The 15,849-nt window shown below is 42.2% G+C and overlaps 1 protein-coding gene across 2 annotated transcripts; it reads left to right on the top strand.

Moving 5' to 3' along the window:
- The first annotated feature begins 2,892 nt into the window (after positions 1-2,892).
- Positions 2,893-10,811, top strand: slc13a5b (solute carrier family 13 member 5b). 2 transcript variants are annotated; one of them, XM_084018691.1, is made up of 12 exons: positions 2,893-3,009; positions 3,715-3,843; positions 3,926-4,062; positions 4,175-4,395; positions 4,475-4,655; positions 5,375-5,497; positions 5,573-5,785; positions 6,379-6,485; positions 6,574-6,692; positions 7,118-7,279; positions 8,169-8,306; positions 9,614-10,811. In XM_084018691.1, exons 1-12 carry the CDS (start codon positions 2,911-2,913, stop codon positions 9,737-9,739), a joined length of 1,755 nt encoding a protein of 584 aa, XP_083874817.1. In that variant the 5' UTR covers positions 2,893-2,910; the 3' UTR covers positions 9,740-10,811. The 2 variants fall into 2 exon arrangements, with proteins under 2 accessions (XP_083874817.1, XP_083874816.1); XM_084018690.1 differs by having other exon boundaries at positions 6,571-6,692.
- Positions 10,812-15,849: the final 5,038 nt, after the last annotated feature.

Raw genomic sequence — 15,849 nt, 5'->3', positions numbered from 1 at the left:
AAACTACATATAATTTCGTGGAGGAAAGTGAAACTTCTGCTTCTTGGATGTCTAGAAAACCAGATTTCAGTCAAACGCGATGACACGGATTGGCTGTCGGTTCGGAGAGTGCCAGGTCAGGTCGCCACGTATAAACTCCCACATATAACACAACGTGCTCTCCCTCCATTTCCACATCCAAATTACATTTTTGCCACAAACACGTCCAGATGACCCTGAGAAGATGCTCCTTTAAACCATTAGTTGCCACGTTATTGCAGGCATGGCCTTTTTGACATAATACAGCAACATTGTTGCCACAACTCAGCGGTTGTGTTTGGTTTGTTTTATTGTCAAAAAAAAAGGGAAATGAGAGATGGCACAAGTTGCAAGAAAGTTTATTTTTTACTAGCCGGACTTGCAGACAATGAGTTCACCAGCACCGAGCAAACAACCACAAGGCCGTTCTGTCCTCTGTACTTTTTTTTTACTTGTACCAAAAAATTCATCTCATCCATCGCCTGGTGAATACAGTCGGAACTAAAAGGCAACATTTAAATCTCATTTCAACCCCAGGGAGGGATCAGACCTGTGACTTACACAAGACAGAAAATCACATTACATGGTGAACCATGAAGACTGCATTTCTACAGCGTTTTCCTGAAATACATTTGAGAAGCCAGACTTTATTATTATATGAGGGAAATACATAGATCAGAGGTCTTCAGCGTTTTCAGGCCAAGGACCCCCAAGGCCTCTAGAGACCCAGTGGAGGGACCCCCAAGGTCTAAAGGGACCCAGTGGAGGGACCCCCAAGGTCTAAAGGGACCCAGTGGAGGGACCCCCAAGGGCTAGAGACCCCCAAAAGCCACTGTCTGTATTGAACTAGACACATCAAAAACAAACAAATCTCTTTTTTAACATATTTCAAACCAATTATAATTTAGACATAGTACACAGATTACATCATGTAGTTACTTTTTAAAAAGTAAATAAACAAATGTTTAACCAGCTGATCATCTGTTAGATCGATAATAACATAATTGATGAAGGGGGATCCATATACTCTCAAATATATGCTTATCTTTTCTTAAAGTAAACAGCTGTCTCATCCATTAGTGTGTTTGGTCTGTCAACTGTTTTCCATAACAATGCCCACAATAGTCTAATTATTATAATTGTGATGATCATTTTCTTAAATCTGACTGAAACCCACAAACTTACAGCAAATTCACAGATACAGAAAGAGAATACTGTCTTTGAGGTGGTGGTGGTGGTGGTGGGGGGTTCTCTGCTGAAGGGTCTTAAGTATTCAAGTCAGCAGGAACATGCCGAAGACAGTGCGATTCCTAATTTAGTGCACAGAATCCAAGCGGTTCGGAAAGGTTGCAACACATTTTTAAGGCGGCTCCTCTCGGCTCTCCGGCAACAACGTGCTGCCTTAAGAGGAGACGGTCAGCTCATCTCCCAGCAGCCGTTGCATTGACCCTTGACTGTCATTGTGACATCAACGTGACGGGGATTTGTCACGTCTACGTGCTCCAACTGATTGATTCTAATATATTTTAGACCAACTTTCTTTATATAGATATATATTTAGAAAGACTTCAGTTTAGCATTATATCCAAACAGCATTTAGAGTTTACAGCAAAGTAATAATAACAATAATAATCCTATGTCTGTAGTCTGTTTGGTGGGAATCTGGACTCATGAACTCAGTAAATAAAACTCAGAAATGTTGAAATGTTGTTTATGGTTTTCAGATTCAATCAAAAGGCGGTGATGAGGATTACTTCAAACCACCAGGTCCAACGTAATAAGGTGGAGCAGCAGTGATTCAAACCACCGCCCACGTCTCGCCATGATTCACTGTATTGCATTAGTGCTTCTGGAGAAACCGGTGTGAGACACAGTTCATCTGTTATTGTGACAGATTCAGAAATCAGGAATCAGTTTCACTACAAAATCACCAGCAAATAAAAAAGACACTCATGAATGATGTACTATTTGACAGGTAGTGCAGCCTGCTCTTGTCTTTGACTAGCAGCGGCGTACAGGCGGTGATGGAGGAGGTGAGGATGGACTCGATGATGGAGGTGTAGACTTGCACCATCATTATCAAAATTAATCTGCAGGTACAAATCCTCTGCTGAGCCACAGTGGTTGACGTAGCTGATGCTCTGATACCACTTGAGGTCTTGGCTGATGAGCGGAAGGACTCCACGGTGGGAGTCCCAGATCTTGGGGCTGGTGGATGGGGGTACGGTGGGTGGTGGTGGTGGTGGTGTCGGGACCGCCTTGCCTTTCAAAGCTGCACTACAGGGGAGTGTTAAGCATCTCTCACCACCTCGTTAAATCTGTATTTAGACTCTCTAAACTGGTGTTTTCTCCCTTTCTCACCTCAGCTGCTGTAAACCCGGCTTGATGATGAAGATAATCCTGATGACGATCCTCACAGAAGCTGATATATGATGTCACAGCACTTAGACGTCCTCACAGCAGGTTGATAGAGAGGGTTTTTTTTACATTTCTGTCTTCTTGTCTCCCTTCAAACACCAATAAACTCACTAGAAGTTCTTTAACTGTCAAACTCCTTTGCACTGCACTAAGGAGGTCATGATCAGCTGATAATCAATACAATCAATAGTACAGCAGCCTCAGCAGTTCAGCTGATATTAGTCTTTATTAGGGAGGTTTGATTATCTGGAAGAACCTTTGTGTTAAGTCTGAGAATAATCCATCAGTCAGCTCTTTTGTTTAGGTGTGAGCACCCAAGCACATCTCTCTCTCTCTCTCTCTCTCTCTCTCTCCTTTATATGCTGTGGGACTCTCCCCCCTCCCCCCCCCCCCCCCTCCCCCTCCTCCCCTCGTCTGAGCCTCAAAAGCGCGATCCGTGGTCCGAAAGCCTTCTTTTCTCCGTGTTCCTTCAGGATGGCATTCTTCAAATATCTCCGCAGCGTTAAGAACGAGCTGATCCTCTCCTCTGCGCCGTTTCTTCTTCTCCCGCTGCCTTTAGTGATCGGGACGCCGGTATGTAACCGATTTATATATTTAAAACACACATAATAAAAGTATGAAATTGTTAAAAGTGGAGAAATGCGACACCTCTTGGTGATATCGCGATTAAAAACAAGTATTCACTCCATCGGGATGTATTTAAACTAATGTTAAGTTTAGGGAAAAATTTCATGCAGTTTAAAGACACATTTATTTTTTGCATGTGTTTTTGCACCGATTCTCTCGTGCACCTGTTGACGCGGCGGCGCGCCCGAGTGCGCGTGTGAACCCGCCCGCCGGCGCTCTGTTATTTTAACTGCTTGTTGTGAACATGAAGGGGGTCCACGTCGTCCAGCCAGCGTGGGAAACACCGAGTCCACGTCGCCACACGTGACGCGCAGATACACGCACGCGGGGCCCTATATAGGCTGAGCCGTGTTGTGATAGACACTTAAATGCACAGCGGACACGAACAATGGCACCAGAGGACCAGGAGACAAAAGCATGTTTTTATATTAATTATTAAAGCAGCCAGGCAATAAATGTGTTGTTGCTGCAGGGCAATCAAATATGACATATTCACAAATACATCAGAAGTGTGAAATGTTCAAGCAGGTGACCAGAAACACTTATCTTTAACCTTTAGAACCATCATAACGCCCCATTAAAATGATGCAACAGGCTGCTCATTGATTGCTGTTTTGTGTTGTGTGACTGTGATTGTTTATGGTGATGCAGGAGGCAAAATGTGCCTATGTGATCATCCTGATGGCGGTGTACTGGTGCACCGAGGTCCTGCCGCTGGCCATCACCGCCCTGCTGCCCGCCATCCTCTTCCCCGCGTTCGGCATCATGCAATCCAAAGATGTAAGTTTAAAAAACAAACAAACAGCTGCAGAAGTGTTTTGTGGTTTCTGTATTACACAGGTCTCCCTTGTGTGTGATCCAGGTGTGCATGCAGTACCTGAAGGACACTAACCTGCTGTTTGTGGGGGGGCTGCTGGTGGCGGTTGCCGTGGAGCACTGGAACCTGCACAAGCGGATCGCCTTGAGGGTGCTGCTCCTCGTCGGCGTGCGTCCGGCGCTGTGAGTGGAGTCAAGGCCTTCAAAACACCCCGATAGAGATAAAGGACTATTGCCATCGTAAAAGTATGTTTGTCTCTCATCTTTATTACCGACCTTTTATCCCTCCGGGCAGTTTGATGTTGGGCTTCATGGGCGTGACGGCCTTCTTGTCCATGTGGATCAGCAACACGGCGACCACGGCCATGATGGTGCCCATCGTCCAAGCCGTGCTGCAGCAGCTGAACACCAGCGAGGCGGAGATCCCGCAGATCTTCAGCTCGGAGGAGCAGATCCAGACCTCGGAGGCCGACAGCAAAACCCCTCCGCAGACGGAGAAGCAGACTGAAGGACAAGGTGGGCCTTCTTCACCTGCAGGGAGAAGAATTCATATAAAACTACATGTTATTTATTTGAATTGTTTGCGTGTGCAAAGGCCCGGTGGTGGTGACTCTCTTGGACGCCACAGTGGAGGCCGCCGTGCAAAAGGATGCAGCAGAGCAGCGTCAGATGTGTAAAGGGATGACCTTGTGTGTTTGTTACGCCGCCAGCATCGGAGGCACCGCCACGCTGACGGGGACCGGCCCCAATCTGGTGCTCAAGGGCCAGATGAACCAGTGAGTGTTCCCCTTCAAGATTCCAAGGGTTTTATTGTCTTGTACTTGGTAGCGATGCAAAGCATAGCAAGGCATAATTAAATACTTAAACGTCTCAGGGCAAACTCAACTTTTGAAGCAGCAACAAAAAGGACAGGAGTCTCCAGTAAAAGTAACATCAATGAAATAAAGTAGAGATAAAATAACAATACAATTAAGAGCAGGAATTGTAGCCGAGAGAGGGGGGGCAAATATTCAGAGAAAAAAGGTTGCAAATTTGCGAGTTTGTAAAGTGGAAAATTTGTTGTCATAGCAACGGCAAGCATCCAGTCTTAGTGGAACCAACTTGTTTATATCGGCTATGACAAGTGAAAGCTACCGCTAGCATCTTAGCCAAACCGCCCGAACAATTAACACCCATAAGATGACAGTTTGAATGCATATAAATAAAAGCAACAATAAGCATCAACATCATCACCCTAAGGACCTTAACGAGGCGTTAAGGTCCTTAGTATTAGAAAAATAAATGTACATTCATGGGAAGTTAGCTAGCATAAATGTGGGTTGTTAGCATCGTAATAAACTTTGCCACTTTATGTGGAATATTGCCCCCTAAAGTGGCCCTAATACGTCGTATATTGTGCAAAATGTAAACAGATGTGAAAAGTAAACAGAAATGTGGTTAAAAAAGCTTGGTATTGTTGTGATCTCTCTCCCCTTTGGTTGTTTTTCCCTTTCAGACTCTTTCCTCAGAACGGAGACGTGATTAACTTCGCCTCATGGTTCGGCTTTGCCTTCCCCAACATGATCCTCATGCTCACGCTGGCCTGGCTCTGGCTGCAGTTCGTCTTCATGGGCTTCAAGTCAGTTTCAAAGCTTAATCGCAGTGACAGAGACTTGAATCCACATCAAGACTTTTTTTTTTTATCTCCCTGCAGCTTTAAGAAGACGTGGGGCTGCGGGGCGGTGAAGACGGAGAAGGAGATCGCCGCCTACAACGTGATCCGCGAGGAGCATCGCCGGCTCGGGTCGATGTCCTTCGGGGAGATCAACGTCCTGGTCCTCTTCGTGCTGCTGGTGGTCATGTGGTTCACGAGGGACCCGGGCTTCGTCGCCGGCTGGGCCACGCACGTCTTCAACTCCAAAGCAGAGTTCGTCTTTAAAATAATAACGTTCACTCGTATGTAGCGGCCTCTTTGGCGGTAGACGGAACTGCAGGCGTTTCCTTTTGAAACTGAAGTCAGTTGTGATCCTGGTTTCCCCTCGTTGACGGTCACTTTGCTTCTTGAAGACTTTCCTTCTTCACTTCCATGAGTTTGTTGTTTTTCTTGGACTGGAAGTTGAACGGTCTTCTTTCTCTGCTGTTGATCCTCCATTGTGAGTCAGCAGTAATGAAATGTACCAAACACTTTAGACTAGAGGGAGCCTGACTCAGCAGGTGGAAGTTACTGATGTCCGATTACAAGTATACGCAGCATACTTCCATGAGGAGCTCCACCTGCAGACCAACCGCTGCTGACTGGCATAAGAGGCTAAAACTCATTTGGAATTTTGAGTGAATGTCATCACAGATACGGAGATCCTATTTATGGGCAAAGCAGCAACAAGCACTTTCATTAGTGGTCACATGACCAACCGCCATCGTTTTAACTCACTCTTTGATAGATAGGAACTTAAAAGACAATTAAATAGATGGAAATGTTTAACTTTAAGCAGACTTTCACATATTCACTCCACATCTCAGGTATGTGACGGACGCCACGGTGGCCATCTTCATCGCCGTCCTCCTCTTCGTCCTGCCCTCTAAACTCCCGCGTTTCTGTTCGCGGAGGAATCAAAGCTTCGACACAGGTGAGCCGTCGTAAGGTTAAATCCAAGTGTCTCTCCGGCCCGGAGCCGTGATTCACTACTGACGTTGAATTTATTGGATTTGCAGCAGCCCATCAAACTGCTGGCCCGACTCCACCTCTGCTCACCTGGAAAGTTGCCCAGAAGAAGATGCCGTGGGGCATCGTGCTTCTGCTGGGCGGAGGCTTCGCTCTGGCCAAGGGCAGCGAAGTAAGTGTTGAAAGTTGCAAAAGAAAACACTGTATTACCATTTAATCTAGTTCTGAAATGTAATCCAGCTAGATAGATGGATGGATGGATGGATGGATGGATGGATGCAAATACTCCTGATTCAGATTTCCTGTAAATTATGCATAAACTTGAATTAGTCACAGTTAAAGACTAGAGAGTTTTTGATTGGACGGGGTCTTTACAGTCCTGCCACAGCCACAGATGACATTTTTTCATATTTTTTTATGTCAGAGCATTTAATTTATTCATTGCTATCGGTATGTTACGATGATTTAAAGTAATATAACAGAAATAGTTTCTGAATTGAATCACCTACCCAACCTTTAAGTGAGCAAACGTTAACTCAGCTGTGTAGCTGAATACCGTTTTCATAGGCAGGATATGTTTATGTCGTCTCCCTCCAGGAATCGGGACTCTCTGAGTGGCTTGGAGATCAAATGGCGCCCCTGCAAAACATCCCTCCGTGGGCGATTGCTATCATCCTGTGCCTGCTGATTGCTACCTTCACCGAGTGCACCAGCAACGTCGCCACGGCGACGCTCTTCCTACCTGTCTTGGCCTCAATGGTGAGAAAAAAAGTGAAATGTGTGTGTGGAGAGAGTCGGGCTCTCCAGACTGCAGGAGACAGATAATTATGGCATCAGGGGTTCAGGAAGGTGAATTGCTACATAGTGTAAATTCTTTTCCCCAATTGGAGTCCGGCATAGAAACTACTCCCAGTGGGAGGCGGCCTATCCCCCCCCACCCCCCCTCCTTGTTTGGTTTACCCATCTAGTTGGTCATTCAGGCTGAATTGTGTTTGGTCCCCCTTCCCCTTCCCACGGCCCCCTCCTCCCCATTAATAACCTGCCAAACACACCAATTCATCCCAGTGTGTCCTTGTGATAGTGCCCACCCCGCTGCCCGCTGAAGAATGGCATCACTGTGCCCGCCGCTCCAACACTCGAGGGAACCGCCGAGGTGGGGTTGTGAATGACGGTGCCAAGCGGAGTTTATTCAGACGGTGGCGGGGGTGGGGGTGCGGGGGTCCGACCCTCGTGTGAAAGTAGAGATAGAAAACAAAAGTGAGGATATCACTTTATATGTGAGTGAATCTTTATTATCTGCACCGTCGCCGTGGTGACCTGCAGCCTGCCTCCCCCCTTTTTGTTTATTTTGAGGACCAGAAATTGCCGTGCGCTTGTGTCGAGCAGCAAATTCCACGGAGTAATGTTTTGTGCATCTCGGGCGGTGTGCCATTATCGTTACACATGTGGAGCCTTTTCTATTCCTGATATCATGACTCAGCACCGAGGCCTTACATCTTAAGTACACCCTAATGAGAGTTCTCAGGCCGCACAGTCGGTGATTACGGTCACAGAGAAACAGCCGAATGGAGGATTTTTATGATGAGGCCTCTGTTCTTCATCCCCCCCACGTCTCTGACTGTCGAAGCCTTCTGTGTGATTATTGCAGTCTCAGTCCATCGGAATCAATCCTCTGTACGTCATGGTGCCTTGTACCCTGAGTGCCTCCTTCGCCTTCATGCTGCCCGTCGCCACGCCTCCCAACGCCATCGTCTTCTCCTACGGATACCTCAAAGTCGCCGACATGGTGAGTATGGCGGCGGCGGCAACATTTTTCTTGTTTTTTTTTTTAACTTTTACAAAGTTAGCAGGATAGCTGGAGCTCATGTTTTTTTCCTTTCATGTCTGCATGTTTTCAAAGAAGATCATAATAATAAGCAATTATTTTAAAGCGGAAACAACAGCGACTCATCCTCACGTCAGGTTTTGATGTCTAAAGTTAACTGTTGCCCTTGTATGTTAACGCTACCACGCTACCACGCTACCACGCTACCACGCTACCACGCTACCACTGCAGTTAGCTTCTCACTGTAGCACGTTAGCACTACCTATTATTATGGAAGCATTTAGTACATTATGGTCCATCTAGAGTCCAACAGACCAGAAAGCAGGGGACGCTTTAGGGGGCGGGGCTTACCTGCTGATTGACAGGTCGCTACCAATGCTAGTTAGCTACTAAGATGACTTCAACACTTTAGCTGTAAAGTTGACCTTGAATTATTTATTTTATTTATTTATTTATTTGTTTATTTCGGGCATGTCAGTTAAATCATCATCACACATCATTTTCACATAGTAACAAAAAAATACACATGGCCGAAAGGGAAAGCGGGAGAAGCCAAGGCTTATCTAGTCCCGCCCCCATTACACACAGGATAGAATCAGAATCAGAATCTTTTCTTTTCATTGCATTTTTCATTTGACATAACTTTTCCTTTTCCTAGTGACATTTGACATAACATGTTACAGCAGTAGGTGGTACAGAGAGCTGAAGTCCAGTGCATCCAGATTACGTGTGTGTCTGCACACATGTCCATATTGTTCATCACAATATGAAGCTAACTTTTTTAGCAGCCTCACACCAGAATCCAGATGGATCCAGAATCCAAATGGATCCAGATCCAGATGGATCCAGATCCGGTAAGGGTGCCGATCTATCGCTTATGTTCGTCAGATCCACCCGTCGCTCCTCCACAATCCAAATATGGTCACTTCCAGTCGCTGGTAGACAAAATCCAAGATGGCAACGTGCTGAACTTGAAGGCTTCAAAACCGTAGTCCACAAACCAACGGGTGACATCACCATGACGACGTCCACTGCTTATATTCAGCCTGCACTTGATGCTTTTACACTAAGTTTTTTTAATAGTTTTTGATGAGATATAATGTGTTAATTAGTCAGTTTTAGAGGTACTTTTGAGCAAGGCTAGCTGTTTCTTCCGGCCTCCAGCCATTATGCTAAGCTACGCTAACCTGCTGCTGGCTGTAGCTTCATATTTAATGGTAAAGATAGTGTCAATATATCCCAAAACTATTGCTTGTCTTCTCCATCAGGCCAGGACAGGAATAGTCATGAACATCATCGGCATCCTCTGCATCACGCTGGCCATCAACAGCTGGGGGAAGGCCATGTTCGACCTGGACTCCTTCCCCGCCTGGGCCAACGCCACCGGGGTGTGAGCCCGGTTCTGAGCCCGCCCGGTTCTGAGCCTGGTTCTGAGCCTGGTTCTGCCATAGGAGATGAATCCACGCACATCCTGCCCTCCCTATCCACAGGTGCCAGACAAAGACCACCGGTCAGAGCGAGAGCACGGGGACAAAACGGTGGGGGACCGCACAGGAAACAAAGGCCCCCCAAGGCCGGTTTTCATTGACAGTCTGAAAGAAAGTGGTGATGAATATGAGTGGGAATGGAAGAAGAGTGAAACTAAACATTTTTTTTTTTACGCTCATGAACAGCGTCACATAAATCATAAACTGTTAGTATTTATATTCTTAAATAGGGAGATTTTATAAGCAGCCGAGGAAAGGCTTTTCATACGGAGAGTTTATTTATAGAGCAACAAATCGTTTTACATAAAACATTAAAAGCATCAAAGTGCAAGAGAAAAAAATACATAAGGTTGTGACAATAATAATAATATAATCACTGTGCTGTCTATTTTTAAAACTGCGTGTAGCCACATCTATATAGCGATAAATGAATGGTATAACAAAAGAACGCAGCTTTGCACTTCAGTACAATTTTGGGGTACTTGTGGGTTTATGTTTTATGCAGCTTCTGCTTTTACTTCACTACATTTCAGAGGGAAAATCCCGTTTTTTTTTAACCAGATAGGACATTAAAATTCTGCTTACGTGTTAATATGTTCTGATAATGTTAATCTAACACTGACTCGGGCAAATCAGCTGCTGAAATCTGTACTTTCACTTCAGTAAAATATTTAATTCAAGACTTTTTTTTACATTGTGCTGTTGTTACTTCTAGTTGTACTAGTTTACAGAGTTAAATATGTAAAGTTAAATCACGTCTCTCTAAATAGCTTCAATGGAACAAACTCCAGCAGTTGGGACGTATAGAGATATAACAGATATTGGCTAAAATATACAATATTGACATAAGTCAATATGAACTTTGGAGCCCTGCGTTGACCTGCAGCCTTTATCAGGATGTTTGGTGGTTTGTTACACTTCCAGCATCAGTTGAACTTTGAAATGTATCATAACAGCAAAACAATGAACCGACTTGCCTTCTACACTCTGACTTATTATATTGTCCTGTAAAGACAATGTTTTTATATTTGGATCAGTTGTGAAATGTCTCACTCCAATAATGAATTCTGTCTGAACTGGAATAAAGAGGTATTTATGGGACGTTTACATTTATTTCTCTTCAATTTCAAGACTTTTTGGACTAAATTAAAAACAATATTTCATTGGTTCGTGACAAATATAAAAAAAAAATAAAACACGTGTTTCAATATAGCGAGTTTTAATGTTTCTTTCTTGTTACGTTGTCTAAACATGCAGCGCTTTAATAATAAACATGTATTGACTAATTGATTTGTTTTCGATATATACAATGTTATTCAACCAGCAAGATCAAGTCAGATTGAAACACTTGGTTTCAAATTTAAAGCAACAGATTTCACAGCGAGATTTTAACAGTTTCCACTAAAGGCCGAGGCCTTTTTTATTATTAATAATAATAATAATAATACATCAGTTTTATATAGTGCTTTTCCAGATGCTCTAAGGCGCTTTACAAAAGCAACTAAACAAACAACTATTTTTAAACAAGTAAAATAAAGCAGGACAAAATAAAGACTAACAAAACGATCCCACTTTCATCACCAGTCGGCTCTTTCTCAACGTCACATGACTTATTACCTGCCGTTTTTCAAGTGTAACACGTATATATTTCTCATGCCTCTTGCTTAGTGACCTCTCGTCTGGTGCGTAAAGCCAATATAATCCCGTAAACACAGTGTGGAGAGCCCGGTAATCCCACGCTGAAAGGCCACGCCTAATGACTCTGTGTCATCGTCTCCACGTCCAGACGATATGTGGGCCGACGGTCAAGGCGACATCATGACCTCGAGCACTTTATTACAACCCCAAACCTGTGTATATATATATATATATATATATATTATCACCACGAGGTCATTAATCACATGACTCTGCATGTATGGCTGTAACCAAAACCATGTTGGTGGGATTGTGTGAGAAATAAATGAAAAGGAGCACAACAATGTTTGGACCTCGGTTCCCAGTTGGACAATTAAATAAAGGTTGCGGGGTTTTTGAAAGTGGTTAACGAGCGGTTCGGGTGCACGGAGGAGTTCAGATCACTATGATCTTGGCTCCCGATGAAGAGGGGAAAAAAAGCTTATGTAATTACAGTGCCTTTCTCTCCCTTTTTGCTGACTCAACGCCACCCACTCATTATCCAATTGAAACACATCCTCGTGTATCAGAGCCTCCATTATTGGCTATATTTAAACACGAAAAGGCTTCAGTGAGGAGATTGAACCTGCAAGGGGGGGGGGGGAGGGGGGGTAACCACAAAAAACACATTTAATAAGTTTAAAGTTCCTTGTGGTAACTTAAAAAGGTGCTAAATTTGATATTCAGAGCATTATTGTAGCAGCAAATAGAGTAACTTCTACCTGAGAAGAGAGCATGAAGTCGCTCTCCCTCTGTGTGTGTTGTTATTATTCTCCTTGCTGCACGTTCTTTTGACTGTTTTTTTGAAAACCTAAAGCAAGTCCAGTTGTACGGAAGCGTATTGTATTCACTTGAGTAATTTTTTTTTTGGGTTTGTTTTTTGGAGTAATTATTCCTGTTTTTCTGAGTAATTTATTTCTGTGGTCTGTTTTTCTGAGTAATTTTTTTTTGGTCTGTTTTTCTGAGTAATTTTTTTGTGTTTGGTTGTTTTTCTGACTAATTATTTTTCCTGATTTTCTGAGTAATTCTTTTCCTGTTTTTCGGAGTAATTTATTTTCTGTTTTTCGTGGTAATTTTTTTTCTGTTTTTCGTGGTAATTTTTTTTCTGTTTTTCGTGGTAATTTTTTTTCTGTTTTTCGGAGTAATTTTTTTTCTGAATTATCGCGATACTTCGAACTCCCGCGAGAACCTCCAACCTGCAAGTGACTCCCATGGACCTGTAGTGACTCCTGCATACACATGCCCCATCTTCAGCTATTCAGCCGCAAAGTCCTCAGGTGCCTGCGTAAAGTGGATACACTTATGGTAATACCATCTATATGACTCAAAGACAGGACTATCTCCCAGTGTCTTAATCCCAGATCAAAGTAGAACTTGATCAAACTAAACAAGTCGGTCATGTTGGCCTCCATTATCGAGCTTTCACAAAGGAATAAATGCGTCTATTGTTTCAAATGCTGTCTAAACTCAGAAAAAAAAATATTCAGAAAATCAGAAAAAAATTACTCCGAAAAACAGACCCCAAAAAAATTACTCAGAAAAACAGACAAAAAAAATGTACTCCGAAAAACAGACCAACAAAAATTACTCCGAAAAACAGACCAAAAAATTAATTACTCCGAAAAACAGACCAAAGAAATAAATTACTCAGAAAAACAGACCAAAGAAATAAATTACTCCGAAAAACAGACCAAAGAAATAAATTACTCAGAAAAACAGAAATAATTACTCCAAAAAACAAACCAAAAAAAAATTACTCAAGTGAATGCAATACGCTTCCGTACAGTTGCCTACGATGAAGCTTTCAAGGATTATTTAACTTAAAACCATTTGTATCAAGTTTGTGAGACGTCTATCTCATCAACATGTTCAATACTTTCCTTAAAAACCGGTTGTATTTGACCTGATACATGTATTCTGCCCTCTAGTGGATTATTATTCCACTGCAGGCAGTGAAAGGGCTTCTTTTTTCTTTTTTTTGCCTCTGTCAATAAATCATCCACACACTTTTGGCAGGAAAATCTTTGCCAATTTTCAAGAAGTTATAGTGTATAAGTATAGAAGTAATTCATAATTACTTAACAATTAACTGTTTATATTACAGTTAAATCGTATTAAAATGTGTGTCAACTGTGATACTGCAGGTATATATGGTGCGTTATCATGTCACATTTTTTTAAATGCACAATTATACATTTTTGGGGGGATTTTGTTAGAAGGTTTAATAAACATCTTAGAAAAAAGCATTTTCTTGGTTATTTGTTGATGGGTCAGGCTTTACAGGGTTAATATGAATAAAATGCTACACTGTTCCTTTAACTTGTTATAAACAAAGCCTTCTGGTTGCAGAGTAAGCACGTAGAAAGATTAATAAATTACCACCAGTTTGGGATTCAAATAACATGTTACGGGTAACAAGAGGGTCAAAGGGCAGATTGTGTGACTCGTCCTCCTGCCGACTGTGAGAGTATTATTTGGATGCAGACACACCGGACCTCCACCTTTCCTGTATCAGTTACACCTGAGGACAATACGCAGCCTGTCTGATCAGACTGCAGACAAGAGGCCAGGCCAAGAGCTGAAGGCTCCAGAAGAGGACAGAAGGTCTTTTCTTTTGCACTCTTAAGGCCAAAGTCCATTCATACACACCAGACTCGACCCATCTTAAACACTGTGAACATGGAGCCGAGTCTCATACCAGCGGCCCAAACATCACGTCTTTAAGGTTAATCTAGACTCACCTTGTGCTCCTCCTCCTCTTCCTCTCCTTTGCGTGTACCACACATGTTTCCAAAGCAGCAGAGAGGGATGACTCATCATCGGAGCGTGCAACCACAGACCATGTGTTCGTCGCGCCGCTTTACTCGCAAAAAAAAGGCAATTTTTAGGTGTAATAAGAGGCTAAAGCAGCGCCACCCTGCTATTGTGTCCCTTTGTGAAGTCCTCAATAGGACTGCTTGGATGAAACATTTACAGCTGTTTCAAAGCTGCCTGTTTTTGTCATGCATATTAAAAAAGGACATTTTGGTGAAAGAAGAGGATCTGCCTCTAAGTGTCTTTCCTTCAGACCGAGAGGACAGAATCAAAGAAATTGAAATGAAGAAAACAAAGGCCTTACTAATTATTATCTCATAATAATGAACTAAACAAAAAGAAGGCCTTAAGGACTTAATTATCTACAAAAACAGGCTTCACAAAGCAAATACACTTGTGGCACCAACCAATAACCCTGAGTGAGTTTATGCAAAATAAATTACCTCCATGTTGCAAAATGTTTGGGTCCCTGAACTCACCACGTCCACAATCTCCACCGCAGAAACACATTCAAGGTGAAGCAATCACAAACATACACTGAGAGAACCAATCACGTCGTTGAAGAAAACAGAAAGGACATACACACACCTGTAACTCACATGTAACAATAGTGTTATTGCATTATAGGAGTATTATATTGTCCTTTTCTAAACAACCATCTAAATTCTGACTTCTTATATAAATAAACAATCATTTTATGTACATCAAGAGAAAAATAACGTCACAAAGATTTAAAATTGTTAATTTAAGCACAATTTCAGGTGATTATTAAGGGGCCATTTAATGGATCGTGCTCTTAGTGGGTCTAAAAATTCCAGTGACTCATTATTAACCTTTAACAAAAGGTAAACAAGTCATTAATGAAATGTAAACATTTTTCTAAAACAGTTATTTACATAAGAATTTTTATTAATAATTGACCAGTTATATTAATAAAATAATAATAATTTAATAGAGAAATTAAGGATATTTAGAGATAAAATGAATAATCTCTTCAGTGTAAAGTTTTAGTGATTAATCATTCATGTTATTTTGTTCATTTATGATGTGATTTGTTAAAGTAAAGACCTTGAAATACAATCTGGCATTTAACACGTTTGTGAAGAGCTACAGTCTAATCAGTTTGTACGTGTTGTTGGGAAATGGCGCCCTCTGTTGTTACATATGCGGCACTAACAGCAGAAATGGAGGGAAGTACAAATATTTCTACAGGCATGAAAAAATTATGTCAAATTAAATCAGAAAGAAAGTATTTCAATCTTTTAAAATGTGTCAATTGTATTATATAATATGATATAACATTAGAATTGATTATAATTATTATACTTTAAAAAATATATTTATTCAATATTAATTTATTTGCAGGACAATTAATTAAATGTATTTATATATTAAATGTATTTAAATATGATTATTTTCTTATACAAACAATAGATTTATTTTCAGCGGGAGATCCCGGTGATCTCATTAGATACGTGATCGAACTCGTTCGGCTCCGATCGATGGAGAAACTGAAAGTCGATATC

This window comes from Eutrigla gurnardus (assembly GCF_963514095.1).
Source record: "Eutrigla gurnardus genome assembly, chromosome: 10".
Taxonomy (NCBI): Eukaryota; Metazoa; Chordata; class Actinopteri; order Perciformes; family Triglidae; genus Eutrigla; species Eutrigla gurnardus.
The sequence above is the reverse complement of the archived record's forward strand: the minus strand, read 5'-3'. Positions and strand labels throughout refer to the sequence as shown.